The 18625-nt window shown below is 35.1% G+C and overlaps 1 protein-coding gene across 1 annotated transcript in view; it reads right to left on the minus strand.

The window, feature by feature from the left end:
- The window catches only part of LOC106871625 (uncharacterized), a 587895-nt gene that overhangs the window by 42803 nt on the left and 526467 nt on the right, over positions 1–18625 (minus strand). The window contains exon 12 of the mRNA XM_014918237.3: positions 3375–3512. Within this exon, the coding sequence (XP_014773723.1) occupies positions 3375–3512 (138 nt within the window). The remainder of the gene's footprint in view (positions 1–3374; positions 3513–18625) is intronic.

Raw genomic sequence — 18625 nt, forward strand, 5'->3', positions numbered from 1 at the left:
ACAGCAGTTGTTCCATAAGCGATAGTAGTAGTAGTTGTTAATAACAGATAGAGTAAATAAAGTTGAAATATTGTTATTGCTGTATAAAGAAATGTGAGGTTAAAATTTTCTGTCAGAATTTAGTAAATTGAATCAGTATTCTAAGATCGGAATTTCAGACTTCTGTGAAGCATCAGAATTGCAGTAAACCATTAATTAACCCTTTAGCATTTAAACTGGCCATATTCGGCCAAAATTTTCCATCTGTTTTATGTTCAAACTGACCAGATCCAGTCTCTGACACCCACTTTACAATGTTATTCTAAAAATAAACAGTCACATCATTGAAATCTCAAAGCTACATGATAATGTATGATTAATTCAAACAAATGTGAATAATTAAACCTTATATTTCACAGAGTAATCTGAATGTGAAACGGTTAATACATTAGGTCTGCATTTGCGCTCAAATTTTCCATGAAGGTTTTATTCCCAAAGGTGAAATGTATAAAATAAAGAAATCTGTATTGCAGAGATAGCTGGGAGTTACATATACAGTAAATCTATTTGATGTGAGTTGCTCTTTATTTCGTAATCGGAATTTGAAATGCAGTTAGTTTGTCTTCATATGAGGTCTTTTGTTTCAAGAATTTAGGATTAGAATCCTAGTTCCATCATTAAAGGAAAGGTTTTGTAGCTATATTAGTAGTTCATGCAGCTAAGTAACATTTTTAAGTTCAACAGTATCAAGTCATAAAAAAAAGTGCTACTCAACTGATTTTTATGAAATTACTTATTAACATACTCCAAACTCTGACTCACAGATGTACTATTTCCTCTCTGCCTTTTATACTCTTTACTGATAATGCAGTGTTCTTTGGTCCTCAGAGCTGAACAGTCTCATGCTACCTCCATTCAGGTACTCCTATACATTTGTCTTTTTATTTTTCACTCATTGCTGATATCATGGCGCCTCTCTTCCCATACTAATTACTATATCCAGTTCCTTCTTCTTGGAACTCGACCCTATTAAATTCTGTCTCTGCCCATCTGTCTTAGGAACAACTCAGAAGTAATTAACTGCATCGAAATCAAAACTATCCAGATTTTAGTCTGGAACTGCCTGCAAAAGCCATGAGTATAGCCCCCCCATTCTTCCAGACAAAAATAAAACTATAAAAAATGTAATAATGAAAAGCATATTCTAAAAGCAACTTAGTTATGTCATGCTAGCTACTTTCTCACTTCTAGTCACTTGTGTTTTTACTCCATAAGCTAATAAAATAAATACTTGGTGTTTACTTCGATGGATGGACAACTCCTACTCACCCCTACTAAACTATTCCTCTCAGTCAAGATAAATAATTATTATAACTGTTGCATAGAGCTAATTATAGCCTTTCTGCATTCCATCACATTTTGATCTTATCTTATCAACCCTGAAAGATGAAAGGCACAGTTGACCTAGCATGTTAACAATTCTGCCAGCTTGCTGCCTTCATATAAGTTATAATAATGAAGTCAAACCAAATAGTTATATTTTGACATCATTTAATATGTGTTTCATGTCTGTGTAATATATAAGAAATGCATCTGAAAGGTCTTACATAATAGATGTATTTTCTGTTATATGTTACACAGATCTGAGACATGTATTAAATGAGTTCAAAATATCACTATCTGGTTTGAATTCATTGTTACAACTAATATGACTCGATGCCAGTACAAACAAATCAGCCCAGACTCCACTTATGAGGATACTCTTACAAAGATTTGGAGAAGTTTGGTATATTTAACTTGAGTCAAAAATTCTGGTACCATGCACTGCTTAGTGTGGCACAAAACATATCTATATATCTCTTTCACTCTTTTATTTGTTTCAGTCATTTGACTGTAGCCATGCTGGAGCATTGCCTTAGAGGGTTTTAGTCGAAGAAATCAATCCCAGGGCTTATACTTTGTAAGCCTAGTACTTATTCTATTGATCTCTTTTGCTGAACTGCTAGATTAGGGGACATAAACACACTGATATCAGTTTGTCAAGTGGTAGTGTGGAAGAGACTTGCCCAAGGTGCCTGCGGTGGGACTGAGCCCAGACCCATGTGGTTGGGAAGCAAGTGGGAAGACTAACACAGACACACACACATAAATACATACATACATATATGTAGGCTCGAAACGTAAAAGACTTTCTCACTGAGCCATGCGCCTTCACATATGTATATATATATATATATATATATATATATATATATATATATATATATATAATGGTATTTTTATATAAGCTTAAAGCTTATGGCTATCACCATACAATGACTAAGGAAAATAGTCTAATAAAGGGACGTAGAAACCCTTGACAGAAAAAGAAGTCTTTCCTATCCACATCATGATCATCATCATCACCATCATGATCATCATGATCATCATTTAAAGTCTGCTTTTCATGCTAGCATGGTTTAACTGGAACTGGTAAACCAGAGAGCTGCATCAGGTTCCAGTCTGATTTGGCATAGTTTCTACAGCTGGATGACCTTCCCACTAGCATAGCTAGCGTGTGTCCCACTTGGGGTTATCCTTCTATTTGTCGCCCCCAGACCCCACAAAAAACACATATTGTCTACAGCAAACCCCCAAAGTGGTGCCCCCTTAACCCTTTTGTTACTGGATTTATTTTGAGCTGTTCTGTATTTCTTTCAATTACTTAAAATATTAAATATAACAAATAATTTAGTAAAATCACTTCGTTATCATTAAGCTAGTGTTAGGTACATAAATAGTGATCGGAACATAAAATGACTAAGGTTTGGTGGAAGATTTTAATTTAAAACTTATGAAAACAAAACATTTGTAGCCAGAGCCAGTTTCAGCCGGGTTGGTAACGAAAGGGTTAAAAGTGCTGTCGAGGGTGGACTTCCCCCCACCAACCTCCCACACTTCTAGCTACACTAGTGGCCCTCCCTAACACCATCTACTCCAAGAGTGTAACAGGTGCTTTTTACATAACACCGGTAATGACTGCAATTTCATAAGTGTTGTTTACATGATACTGGTAACACCTTGTAGAATTTTAGTTGAACTAATTGACCCAGTGCTTATTTTCTTTTTAAGCCTGGTATTTCTGCTGAGTTCTGGGGATGTAAACACCAACACTGGTTGTCAAGCAGTGGTGGAGGACAAACACAAACACACACACACACGTATATGCAAGTCTTCTTTCAGTTTCTGTCGATCAAATCCATTCATAAGACTTTGATCAACCCGAGGCTATATAGCAGAAGACACTTGCCCAAGGTGCCACACGGTGGGACTGAACCTGGAACTGAAAGGTTGGGAAGCAAACTTCTTACCACACAGCCACACCTGCACCTATAACAAAAACATAACATACTTACTTCCATGTCTTTAAGTTCTAAGTTAGATACAATATATTCTGGTTTAAAATCTTTTTTCCTAAGAATGACTTGGTGGTCACCGTACAGTCTAACGCTGGAGACATCTTCTGCATCTGGACAATACGGGGTTCCTTTGGGCTAGAATTATAAAAAAAGTAGAAATAAAGATATTGATTAAACTCTTGTTTATGAAGCGTTTTTAAGAGAGGAAGCTAAAATAAATTCAAATGAAACAGGTTAAGTTTGTTTTTATGCAACAAAAGTCTTTGAAAATAATTACAATTACAAGTCTCTTAACCCCTTAGGGTTCGTTGGAGAGTGCTGCAGCCATGCAGAGTCTCTAGGTCAAGGAAGTCTGGTGGAGCCGATCCCTCTCCAGGCTAAACTCATTTCTACAACTGAGTGGACTGGAGCAACATTAAACGAAGTGTTTTGCACAAGAACAACAGCAGATCACCTGGTCCAGGGATTGAAATCACAATCTTACAATCGTGAATCTAACACCCTAACCACTTGGTGATGCACCTCCACTAATGGTACTCATTTATACAGCCAAATGGACTAGAACAACGTGAAATGAAGAGTTTTGCTGAAGAACACTATGCATTGCCTGGTCCGGGAATCAAAACCGCAATCTTATGATTGTGAGTTCAACACCCTAACCACTAAGCCATGTGCCTCCACTTGAAAATAAAAAGCTCAGTTTAAGTATATATTATTCTGCTCTGTTTGGTGCCTATGAAATTTAATACTCTACTATATATTCTGGCACTCTGTCGGTTAGGACAATGAGAGTTCCAGTTAATCCAGTCAATGGAACAGCCAGCTCACAAAATTAATGTGCAAGTGGCTGAGCACTCGACTGACATGTATATCCTTAACGTAGTCCTCAGAGAGATTCAGCATGACAGAGAGTGTGACAAAGTTAGTCCTTTGAAATACAGGTACTACTCATTTTTCATTTTTGCCAGCTGAGTGGACTGAAGCAATGTGAAATAAAGTGTCTTGTTTAAGGACACAATGCATTGCCAAGAATTGAACTCACAATCTTACAATCATGAGCTGAACACCCTAACCACTAAGCAACACACCTTCACATGAAATGTAATACTCTTCTTCTAAACTATGTAATGATTTGCAGTGCCATAAGGTGGTTGCTGTCACAGAGCATGCTACTATCTCGAGTCTACTACTCTGTCGATATTATTTAAGTTATGTCTATTCATAATATAATTTCAACCTTATTTAGTCTGGTTTTGAGTGTGTATTGCTAAATTAGAAAACATGATCAGATTATATTAGGATATAAAAAGAACTGAATTATTACAATGAAAATTTACCAACTTTATTGGAAGGTGTGTAGTGCTTACCTAAAACACTCAGAATCTATGCTCCTGATGATTTCTAACCTAAATCACAAGGCCAAACAGTTTGAGTGAAGTTATAGTTGATTATATCAAACCTATCCTATCAAGTATTTAACCAATCCTATTGATCCTGCAAAGACGACTAGTGTCCTCATTTAGGTTGTTATAGTTACATTGTTTCAAAACTGAACACTTTAAGAAATCCACAGAAACAGATTAGTTTTATTTTTATTGTCCGTCCCAGGGATTTGTTTTATCATTTATTCTCCTATTTGTGATGCCATCCTCATGCTCTCAGTTGAGAACATAAATGTATACGAGAAGGTGCCAAAAAGTTCCTGGCTTTCAGGATATTGCGAAAGGCTTGGTTGGAGGCCCAACTTTCTGAGTTCTTTTACAGGGCTTAGAAAAACTGAAGGACTGTTGCAATAAGTGTGTGAATCTGAAAGGGGAATATGTTAAATAAAGTTGTAAGTAACTGATCCTCCTGTATTTTCTTTTACGCAAAGCCAGAAACTTCTCAGCACCTTTTTGTATGTAAATTGCATACCTCGGTGTACTTTATCAGGTACTTTACCAATTTTGTCCCTTTTGTTTATATTGAACAACAAGACTGTTTTTTCTATTCACAAATGATTGTGTTTGAATTGCATCAGTAGTGCTTTAAGTATTCATTACCTTAAACAATTACTGGTAGTCTACTCCAAAATATTTATCAAAAACAACATACAAGTATACATATCTACATAGTGATGTACTTTTCTCATTTATAAAGCTACTCTTTTTAACTTTTACTTGTTTCAGTCATAAGGTTGCAGCCATGCTAGGGCACCACCTTGAAGGATCTTTAGTCAAATGAATCAACCCAGTACTTAATTTTTTCTGCTAAGCCTGGTATTCATTCTATCAAATTCTTTTGCTGAACTGCTAATTTATAAGGACATATTCACACCAACACTGGTTGTCAAGCAGTAGTGGAAGATGAACACAGACACTAAGACACACACATGCACACACAAATATATACGAGGGGCTTCTTTCAGTTTCCATCTACCAGATCTACTCACAAGGCTTTGGTTGGCCTGAGGCTACACTAGAAAACACTTGCCCAAGGTGCCATGCAGTGGGACTGAACCCAAAAATTATCTGGGTTATACCACATTCAAATTAAAATTAATTTCTTGGTTTTATAGTATTTATCTAGCAATGAAATATTGTTAAAATGAACTAATGTGGGGCCATATTACAGGTTTGTAAAAATCAGCCTGCTGATGAAGCAGGTTTGCACTGACTATGCTGCATTGATAAGGTTTTATATGGTTGGAACATGTCCATTGCTGTCATTGTCTCCATTAACAAAGAGTAGATTTTATCTAGATAAAGATTTAATTTTTCAAAATTAATTTTCAAATTCTCGAAATTATTTCCATATTTTTTCCTTGTAACATGAATGATTGCTGCTAGGTTTTTGGTTTCTTTCCTAATCAAAAAAGAAATCCCTATTAATTAAAGAAAATTTGTGTACCGCATTTGCTACACCAACGTCCATTTGATTTATCCATGCCAATATTTTATTTGAGTTACTTCTCTTAAGTCAATTTTGTTTAATATTTTGCTAATTACTGCTGGCCTATAAACTTAGTAATCCTTCCTCTATATGTAAAAACTCCTGTCAGCTGATCAAGAAGTTCATGCTATGCTGTACTACAAGGCCTAATAAGACAATATATATTTGTTTCGATTCAATCAGAGCTGACTAAGGGTTAAATGATAGCAACAATATTGTTAAAAACATTCAATTATACAAATCTGAGAGAAAAAATATAAAGAAAAACACCCAACAAAAGATCATATTGAACAAATAATTAAAAAATAATCTGAGATTATTTGTTTTGAAACTGTAGGTATATTAACTGCTATTTTTCCATATAGTTTGAATGAGAAAATTAATTTCTCAACTAGGTCTTAAAACATTGTTTTAGATATTGGTTTCAACAAAAGGGTGAAGAATAAGTGATAGAATTGTATGACATGTATAACAAGATTTTTTACTGTTGGTGCAGGAGTGGCTGTGTGGTAAGTAGATTGCTTACCAACCACATGGTTCTGGGTTCAGTCCCACTGCATGGCACTTTGGGCAAGTGTCTTCTACTATAGCCTCAGGCCAACCAAAGCCTTGTGAGTGGATTCGGTAGACAGAAACTGAAAGAAGCCTGTCATATATATGTGTATATATATATATATATATATATATATATATACACACATACACATATATATACACACACATATATATATATATATATATGTATATATGTTTGTGCGTCTGTGTTTGTCCCCACACCATCGCTTGACAACCGATGCTGGTGTGTTTACGTCCCCCGTAACAAAGCGGTTCGGCAAAAAGAGACTGATAGAATAAGTACTAGGCTTACAAAGAATAAGTCCTGGGGTCAAATTTCTCGACTAAAGGCGGTGCTCCAGCATGGCCGCAGTCAAATGACTGAAACAAGTAAGAGTAAAGAGTATGTAAAGAACAAAGATGTGAAACTATTTATGTTTATTTGTTCATGGTTTAATGTTTGGTTTTCCATGTAAATAAAGGTTGGGTGGAGACTTGTTTGAAACAGGATTTTGCTTTCCCCATCACCAACCCTTACCTGTTTTTTAAGTAGGAGATTTTCCTATTCCATGCGTCATCAAAAGTGCCAAGTGGCCAAACATAATGTCAAGAAGGTATGTGAATATCACATCACTATTTTACTCAGGCAGCGACAAGTAAAGCCATGAGATATCACCATTCATACACATTCACTTGCACAACCACACATGCACACATGCACATACAATAGGTTTCTTAGATAAGTATATCCATAAGGCATTATTCAGCCTAGGGCTATAATAGAAGATACTTGTCAAAGGTATTGCATAGTAGGACAGAATCCAAAGCCACATATATACATATGTTATGTGTGACTGCATGTCTGTATATAATTGGATTACACGATAATAGTTACAATATTTGGCACAAGGCTAGCAAATTTGGGGAGAAGCTAAGTCAGTTAAATCAGCCCCAGTGCTCAAATGGTACTTGATTTATCGACCTCTGAAAGAATGAAAGGCAAAGTCGACCACGACAGAATTTGAACTCAGAAGATATAGACAGATGAAATGCCGCTAAGCATTTTATCCAGTGTGCTAATGATTCCACCAGCTTGCCGCCTTTGGATTATCTGATAATATAGGCATGTTGTACAAGCTTGTCTGACTACTATCTTATCAGAGGCATGAAACTTATAATAACTTACATTTAAATAGTATATTCATATCTATATATATATATATAATGCAAACTTACAGAAAACAAAAGATGAAGACAGATGAGGGAACAACAAGCAAGTGTATTAGTTTGATGCTTGGGAAGAATGGAAGAGTCTTTGACATTTTGAGCCTACACTTTTCAACAGACAGGGTTGAGAGGGCAAAAATGGAGAGAGAAAAAATGTGTAGGGATTAATCGTTCAACAGGATAAAATGACCAGAAGAAAGAAGCTGAGTGAAAGGGAAATAATAACAGTGACCAAGCTGAACAAGCATGATACATATATATATATATACATATATATATATGTAATCTATTCCTCTTAATTACATAGCCTTGATGAGTGAAATTGCTATGCAATTAGCCAAATTCACATGGGAGGCGATAAATTACAAGTTTCAACATATTGTTGGGAGTAACATATTATGGCTATGTTACATAAGCATGAATTATGATAAAAGAATTTTTTTTACTGATAGGACATTTTATCTATGTAATTTGCTTATACTTCATTTAGTTAAGGTTCTTTCTTCCTTTTTATTTTGTTTTTCTTTGATATCTCTCAGCATGATCCCCTATGATGTTTTCCAGTTCTCCAGATTCATGGAATTCTGCAATAATAACATTCACACATTCTGACATAATCGATGATAACAATTAGGGTTATGCAGGTTAAGAAAAAAAATTTAATCGGGTTAATCATAGGCTAATGTATTTGATAATGGAAACAACAAAATGATGGCCATTCATTGCTTGATTCAAAACTAACCTTTAAAACCTTCTATACAAAATGAAGGAAGATTTATTTAACAATTTTATTGCACAATAAAATATACGCAATATATATACTACAATATTCCGTATGGTAAATGGATAGTAATTATATATTGAATATATTTAACTCATTTGACATTTTAGCTCATCATGAAAGTGAAAGTTACTAGTTTTTCTTTATATATCAAATAATTGGAATCAGCCATGTGTGTGTATGTATGTATACACACACACACACACACACACACACATATATATAAGTCCACAGATGAGATCCAAAGATTTTCAGTACAGAAGACACTTATTAGTGCTCAAAAAGATTCAAACCTAGACTCTGAAGTCTTTACAGGGATTTACAGGAGATCAACATGGTAAAGAGTGGCTATAAGAGGGATCAAGTTGAGCAGATATACAACTGTTGGACTTATAACACCTTTCTTCTACCCCTCTAATTTTCTCTGTCATTTGTATTCTGTGTAAGTTGGATCTATTAATATAAATATCTCAATATATGTTAAATCTCTGAACGAGGTACTTCACTTTATCTCAATATATTTCTACTTAAATATTCATTGTCTGAAAGTCTCCATCTTTTGCTTTTTCTTGTTTTACATGTAAACATAAATACATAGTTTGTGTTTCATGCCCAAACTGTTATATTATATTTAATATATCTAATTTGTTTATCCATATAATTGGCATATAATATATATATATCAGAAAGAATGAAGGTCCTTTGAAAGTCATAGGCTTAGAAGGCAGGTTTCCTAGATTTTGTTGCATAAATATTCCTCCACTGGATGGGATGCTGGTCTGTTAGAGGATTACTCATTTTTGCCATCTGAGCAGACTGGAGTGACATGAAATGAAGTGTTTTGCTCAAGAACACTATGCTTCTCCTGCATACACAAATACATCTACGATGAGCTAAAAAGGCAAAGGTTTATGATTCTAGCTAACAAACAACTAATGTTAAAGAGTTAAATTTATTCAATATTTCATTACTATCCATTTATCATACTGATTATTGTTGTATATGTATCATATTTTATTGTGCAATAAAACTCTTCAATAAATCTTCCTTCGTTTTGTATAGAATGTTTTAAAAGGGTTTGTATGTTTGGAAGTTGGGAGGAATGTTTGTGTCTCCTTGTCTTGACATTGTATCATAGCTGCAAAACGTGTATTACAATCACAAATGGTACTGTTTATATCCAGTTTCTTCTGAGGTGATGGTTGGCAACTGGATGGGCATTGGCTGTAGAAAATCTGCCGTGAACAATTCAGCCTGATGCATGCAAGTATGGAAAAAGTGTACATTAAAACTATGAAGATGATGCTGATGGGTGACAGCACCAGCGATGGTGCCATGCAAAAAGCACACATAACTCTTTGTGAAGTAATTAATGATAGGAAGAGAATCCAGCATAGAGCAGCTCTTTAGCTTGTCAGTTTATGTTGAACTGCCAAACTCATGCTAGCATGGAAAAAGGGAGATGTTAAATCATGATGATGATATATACATTTATATATATATCAATGTCGCACATATATGATTGTGATGCATGTGCCTGGTGTACCTTATCAGACAGGTAGTCATGATGGGTATGCTGGGCTTCGATGGCATGCATTTCTCACATTCAATAATAATGATTCATTGTAAAATAGGCACCAGGCCTGAAAAATAATAATAACAACATAATTATTGTATAAAGTATTTCTTCTACATTTGTTCTTCTTGAGGAAGAGTTTAGTTAACTCTTATGAGGAAGCACTCCAGATGTAGAACATAAATAGCTTGATGCTATTCTAAGAAAAAGCTTTAACCCTTTAGCGTTCAAATTACTTAGTCATATGCAATGCTTGTTTATTCACATGTTTTGAATTAATCATGCATTAACTTGTAGCTTCAAGATTTTGATGATGTGAATATTTATGTTTAGAAGTGCATTGTGGGATCTGGACAGTTTGAACATAAATATTTGGGTCCCATTTGGCTGTTTTAAGTACAAAGGAATAGGAAGTTGCAACTGAAGCTGCAAAGACAGCATGTATTGAACATAAGAGAATGACACAATATTTCAATTGAAAATATTGAAATCCTGATGTTGTGATCTGCAGTGAGTCAACATATACATAAAGCTATTGTTGAGGCACAAGAAGTTTCAAGAATTCTGGGAATGCAAGTACAACAACAAATGAATATATATTGAGTTTGCTTAAATGTGAAGGCTAAAATAAATTTAACAACCAAGTATTCTTATAATCACGTGAGAAAATAAAAAAACATATTTGAGAAACAAGTTGATAAAATATTATGTCACTATGTTATGAATATTTTATTAGATTCTTGTCAGACATGGTAAATCTAGAATGAAATATTGTAGCTGTCATCTTCTCACCACCTGCCATGACATCTAGACAGAAAACAATATAAATTAAAGAGATTACATAATAATAATAATAATAATAATAATAATAATAATCTTTTCTTTTCTACTCTAGGCACAAGGCCTGAAATGTTTGGGCAGGGGGGGGCCAGTCGATTAGATCGACCCCAGTACGTAACTGGTACTTAATTTATCGACTCTGAAAGGATGAAAGGCAAAGTTGACCTTGGCGGAATTTGAACTCAGAACGTAAAGATGGACGAAATACCGCTAAGCATTTCGCCCGGCATGCTAACGTTTCTGCCAACAATAATAAGGCAAGCTGGCAAAAATGTTTACATGCCGGATGAAATGCTACTCAACATGAAGAAAATTCTAACTGGGTCCCACCTGCAAGATCATGCATTGTTTAGCTTGAGATTACCCTGCTGTCCTGTTATTATTTTTATTGTATTTGTGTAACATTGCTCGTTTTTTCTGTCCTTGTTTTTGTATACATTCGCTGCTTTCTTCTAAGGAATCTAATGCTCTTAGCTTAGTTTTTCTTTGGGGCTGGCCAGATTGGAGCAATATCGAGTATAACCAGCCAAAATTGCAAAGATAATCTGGATCTAGACTGATGAAAGAAAACTCCAAACTCTTATTTATTGGTAAAAAAAATATTTTTATATAAATTCACTTGTTATTTATTGTTAGTTGATATCCTATTTAACGCTAAGTTAATAGTTTGACATTTTAGTTTAAACCAAATCTTCTATAAGATTAGTGTTGCATTTATTTTCAATAATATTGTTTAATGTTTCTCTTTGATTTATTGGTAAAATAAGTATTTTTATATAAATTCATTTATTGTTAGTTAATATTCTAATAAACACTAAGTTAATAGTATAACGTTTAAATTTTATTTTAAACTAAAGCTTCGGTAAGAATTATATCGTTAAATATTTTTCTTTTATTTATTGTAAAAATAAGTACTTTTACTTATTGATAAAATAAATATTTTTATATAAATTCATTTGTTATTTATTGTTGGTTGATATATATTTTATTATTATTGATGTATTTGACCTGAAGATTAGCTATATTTTTGAATAGAATTGATTTTCGATAGCTTTATTTTAATCGATTTGATTTTATTTAATTTTCTAGTTGAAAATTTGGTTATGAAGCACGTGTAGTCATTTTATTGTTTTAATAATTATTACTTTGTATTTTATTATCGTTCTTTTTGGTGTATTTACTTATTAAATTTTTTCTATATGTGACTGTGGATTCTCATGGATGAGTTCAGGAACTGTGGTTCTTTTCTCTAAATTATATATTTATATATTATATACTGTGAAATTTAATTTAATTTTTATTTTTGATAAATTAAATTAAATTGAGTTTTTACCTGTAAATTTGGATTTTTATCCCTAATATTTTTATCATTATATATATATATATATATATATATATATATATATATATATATAAATATATATATATACTTAATCATCTAAGAATCCATAAGTCAAAACAAATATGAATATATTTGACATTAGAGTGGGTATATTAAACAAAATATATGATATTATTGTTCCATTTCAACTGATCTTAATAGGTTTCACAATCATCATCATTATCATCATCATCGTTTAACGTCCGCTTTCCATGCTAGCATGGGTTGGACGATTTGACTGAGGACTGGTGAAACCGGATGGCAACACCAGGCTCCAGTCTGATTTGGCAGAGTTTCTACAGCTGGATGCCCTTCCTAACGCCAACCACTCAGAGAGTGTAGTGGGTGCTTTTACGTGTCACCCGCACGAAAACGGCCACGCTCGAAATGGTGTCTTTTATGTGCCACCCGCACAAGCCAGTCCAGGGGCACTGGCAACGATCTCGCTTGAAAATCCTACAGGAGCCATTCAGGCGGTACTGGCAACGGCCACGCTCAAAATGGTGCATCTCATGTGCCACCCGCACAAGAACCAGTCCAGGGGCACTGGCAACGATCTTACTTGGCTTGCCGGGTCTTCTCACGCACAGCACATTTCCAAAGGTCTCGGTCCGTAGTCATCGCCTCGGTGAGGCCCAATGTACGAAGGTCTTGCCTCACCACCTCAGCCCAGGTCTTCCTGGGCCTACCTCTTCCACGGGTTCCCTCAACTGTTAGGGTGTGGCACTTTTTCACGCAGCTATCCTCATCCATTCTCACCACATGTCCATACCAGCGCAATCGTCTCTCTTGCACACCACAACTGATGCTTCTAATGTTCAGCTTTTCTCTCAAGATACTTACACTCTGACGGGTATTCACATTGACATTACACATCCAACAGAGCATACTGGCTTCATTCCTTGCGAGATTACGTATGTCCTCAGCAGTTACAGCCCATGTTTCACTGCCATGTAGCATGGTTGTTCGTACGCATGCGTCATACAGTCTGCCTTTTACTCTGAGTGAGAGTCCCTTTGTCGCCAGCAAGGGTAAGAGCTCTCTAAACTTTGCCCAGGCTATTCTTATTCTAGCAGCTACACTTTCAGCGCACCCACCCCTAACTTGGGTCGCACCCACTACTAACTTGGTCGCCCAGATAGCGGAAGCTATCGACTACCTCTAGTTTTTCACCCTGGAATGAGATAGAAGTTGTTTCCTGTTTGTTTGCAGTCTTTATTGCACCTGAACATCTGCCACAAACAAAAACTAACTTGCTAGTTAACCTGCCTTTGATGTTGCTGCACCTCTTATGTGTCCATAGCTTGCACCGGGTGCATCTTATAGAGTTACTACCTACTCCTTTTCTACATACTGAGCAGGGCCATCTACCTGAAGGGGTTTGTGTTTTATCTACCTTCCTACTTATTAGGATTTTGGTTTTAGCTAGGTTGACTCTAAGGCCCTTCAATTCTAGACCTTGCTTCCACACCTGAAACTTCTCCTCTAGTTCTGATAGTGACTCCGCAATTAGGGCAAGGTCATCAGCATAGAGGAGCTCCCAGGGGCAACCTGTCTTGAACTCCTCTGTGATTGCCTGGAGGACTATGGTAAATAATAGGGGGCTGAGGACGGAACCTTGGTGGACCCCTACCTCTACCCGGAATTCATTGCTGTACTCATTTCCAACCCTCACCTTACTGGCAGCATCTCTGTACATGGCTCGCACAGCTCTCACTAACCATTCTTCTATCCCAAGTTTCCTCATTGACCACCAGATAAGGGATCGGGGGACCCTGTCAAAGGCTTTCTCCATGTCAACGAAAGCCAGGTACAGAGGTTTATCCTTGGCTAGGTATTTCTCCTGCAACTGTCTCACTAGAAATAAGGCATCAGTAGTGCTTTTACCTGGCACGAACCCAAACTGCATCTCATCTAAATTGATTCGCTCCCTAATTAGTTGGGCTATGACCCTCTCTGTAACTTTCATAACCTGATCTAACAGCTTGATGCCTCTGTAATTATTTGTATCTAAAGCGTCCCCTTTACCTTTGTAGCAGTTGACTATGATGCTGCTACACCAGTCATTGGGTATGACTCCTTCGTGTATCACCTGGTTCGTAATATGGGTGACTAGGCTATAGCCAACACTGCCAGATATTTTGAGCATCTCTGCAGTGATTCCTGATGGGCCGGGGGCTTTCCCGGTCTTCATACTCTTAATTGCTTTATCTACCCTGGTACTATCAACTCGGATAGCTGGTCCCTCTATTGGGTCGACATACGGCAGGCTCTCTTTCTCCCATTCATTCTCTTTATTAAACAGTGCTGTCAAGTAATACCATGTGGTGTTCTATTCATCTGCACAGTTATTTTAATGCACAGAGCAAAACTAATTGGTAAGCTCAGCTGAAATGTATCTAGAATACTGCATACTTTGTTAAAGATGTGTGTGTGTGTGTGTGCATGCGTGTACATTTATGCAGATTTAAACAAACCATGGTTGTCATAATAGTCAGCATAATATTCGGTCTTATGTAATTATTTCATACATTATCTTCAACAATAATTAATTATGTAGAAGTAAAAACATTTTTTCTAAAAATCTCAAACTATGAATAACTTTAAAATTCATAATGAAGTAAAATTTGTTGAAACTTTTAAAGAATATTGTCTCTTTAAAAACATCGTTATTTGCACTGTGTATGCAACTCATCGTCTCTTTAAAATTAATTGATTATAAAATGAAAGTAACTGAATAAAGTTATCATGGTTAAAAGGTTTCAGTCTGTTTCACCCACAAAAATTACTATAACCTCAGCATAGAGGAAGAGTTACCAGCTTAATATAAGGAGTTATATGAGACACACATATGCAGTCTGAAACTATATGCGATAGGCTTTCTCCAAAGACTAAAGCATCCATGGAATACCACATGTTCAACACTGAGAGATAAGCTTTAACCCAAAAGGCTTTAACAAACAGGTTAAATGGATTATCAAATGTTTTTATAGTAGTCTCCTGAATTTGAGAAAGACAGTTTGGAAATTTCTTGCTTAATAACTTGTACAGATAATTTTTCTTTTTATAATGATTAAATGTTTGTGCTGTGTATAAACTCATTGCTTGTACAAGTGCATGGTATGCAATACATCAGCTGTTGCAAAACGCAGTCTGGGAATTCAACTCATCGTCTTGTCATTGCGAGTGCAACACCTCAACCACTGGATTACATGTACACTGTTTCATATAATAAAATCTCACAGTAAACAAATCACCAAATACCAAGTTATATTACAAAAATCCTTTCTAATTATATTGGAAAGACCTGAAATTTTGGAGTGGGTGTAGTCAACTGGTACTTATTCTATCAACCCTGAAAGGATGAAAGGTAATGTCGACCTCAGTGGGATTTGAACTTAGAACATAAAATGCCAGAAGAAAAGCTGCTAAGCATCTTGTCCAACATGCTAACAATTCTGCCACCTTGCTAAAAGCAGTAACTCCAGCTGGGCCTTTGTGACTGAAATATATGAAGGTTACTTGAATTTCCCTGTTCGCATTGCTAGAAGCTCTCTGTCTTCATTATTTGTTATCTTACTTTTGTATTACAATGCTTCAAGCTAACTACAATGTTCTGACATGCACATACACACACAAATATATATACATATATATAGGATGGGCTTCTTTCAGTTTTTATCTACTAAGTCTTACAAGGCTTTGGTTAAACCTGAGGTTATTGTAGAAGACGTTTACCCAAAGTGCCACACAGTGGGACTGAACCTGGAGCTATGTAGTTGGGAAGCAAACTTCTTACCACACAGTCATGTGTGTATGCACACACACACACACACACACACACACACACATATATATATATATATATATATATATATGTGTGTGTGTGTGTGTGTGTGTGTGTGTGTGTGTGTATGTGTTTGTGGTGTCTGTGTGTGTGCATAAATATATATACACACACATATATATGCATACACAAACATGTAGTATTACGGGCATATGTCCCTGTATTCATGTATGTGTATTTGAAAGAAAGCATTATGTTTGTGTGCTTGTTAATGAGCTTATGTATGTGTGTTTGAGGAAGAGAGAGAGACAGACAGACAGAAAGAAAAAAACGGAGAGACAAAAACAAACCAATAGAGAAAGAGTAAGTGAGAAAACTTATCTATTCATCGGTCTGCAGGGTTTATTATTTATTTATTTTTTTTGTGTGTGTGATATAAGAGGAAATAATTAATATATTACAAATAGAAGAACAAAAACCAGTATTTTCGTTTGTTTTCTTGCTTGTTTGAACTTTTACTTTATCTTTAAGAACACTTTCGGCAATTTTCAAAAATCTCAACTGCTTTCCTTCCATGCATAAAGTGAGATAACAAATTTATATGATATACAGGCAAAGCAATGCAAAGAATCAAAGATGATATCCTGTTCAGAATAAACACTAACTTTCGTAAGGACATTGGCATTTGGCTTTCAAAGTAAAATAAAAAATAAGCTCTGCAAGAATCTTTCAAGACATTTCTGTAATTTTTTCTAAGCTATTTTTACCTGCCATATTTAATCAAAATCATTACTTCAAAATAAATAAATTACGAACAAAAATCCAACCATTTGCAAACATACACACATACAGTAACAAACAAGCATTCTAAATAGCATATATTGTGCACAAATTTAATTTTTATTGCCTTCATTATTAAAATTGCTGGTCAAGTGCTCAGATCATCATCATCATCATCTTCATCATCATTTTTTTTTATCATTATCAAAGCAGTGAGCTGGTGTAATTGTAAGGACATCAGAATAAATGTCTGCAGCATTTCTTATAATGATTTGCATTTTATCTTTCCCGCACTTCATAGAATAAGTCCCAGCCAGGTTCTTGGGCTGATTAAATTGACTACACCTCCACTGAAATGCATATAGTCTTACACCAAAAATATATAAAACATTTTTATCGTTGCAGTATGGAAGACACAAGTTAGTCATTTAGAAACACACAAAGAAATGCTAACTTCATTTAAACATTTAATGTTAGTAATATGATGTCAAAATTTTCATCACTTGAAACTGCGACCTGGTCTCTGACAAATGCACAGCACACTTTTGTCAATGATCAGGTTTCAGTTTCAAGCAATGAAAATTTTGACACTATATTACTAACAATAAATGTTTCAGTGAAGTTAACAGTCATTGTCCATCTTATTTTATCAACTCCGAAAGGATGAGAGGCAAAGTCGACCTTGGTGGAATTTGAACTCAGAATGTAAAGACAAATGAAATTCCACTAAGCATTTTGTCTGATGTGCTAACAATTCTGTCAACTTGCTATCTCAATAATAATAATAATATATGTAGCTAACTTGTAGTATCCAGGCTGCGATCATTTTAGTTTCAACATACGATCTCAGATCAAGACACCTGCCATGCAAGTAAATCTCCATAACTTCTATCATTATTTTCATTTATTATAATATTAGAATATTATCAGTATTAAAAGCATGTCATGTCCCTGATTTGGTGAGCATAGGTTCAGTTTAAAGTATTGGGCTGAATAAAGATACATTTAGCTGCATTTAAACAGCAACCAAATTCCCTTAAAAATCATACCATATAATCTCAAATAAAGAAAAATATATGGAATGATATAAACCCCGATGTACTAAAAAGATGGATATAGTCTTTCAGGGCTAACCAGGAGCTAGACAACAACCACAAAAAACATGGGTAAAAACATAGGAACTAATAAAAGAAAACTATATATAGCTTTTACTTGTCTTAATCATTGGGCTGCAGCTATATCGAACACTATCATTGTGGGTTTAGTCAAACAAATCAACTCTAGGACTCTTCTTTTTAAAGCTCAGTACTTATTCTATTGATCTCTTTTACCAAACCACTAAGTTACAGGAATGTAGACAAACCTATATTGCTTGTCAAGTGGTGGTGGA

Source organism: Octopus bimaculoides, chromosome 2, assembly GCF_046866305.1.
Source record: "Octopus bimaculoides isolate indiv1 chromosome 2, ASM4686630v1, whole genome shotgun sequence".
Lineage (NCBI taxonomy): Eukaryota > Metazoa > Mollusca > Cephalopoda > Octopoda > Octopodidae > Octopus > Octopus bimaculoides.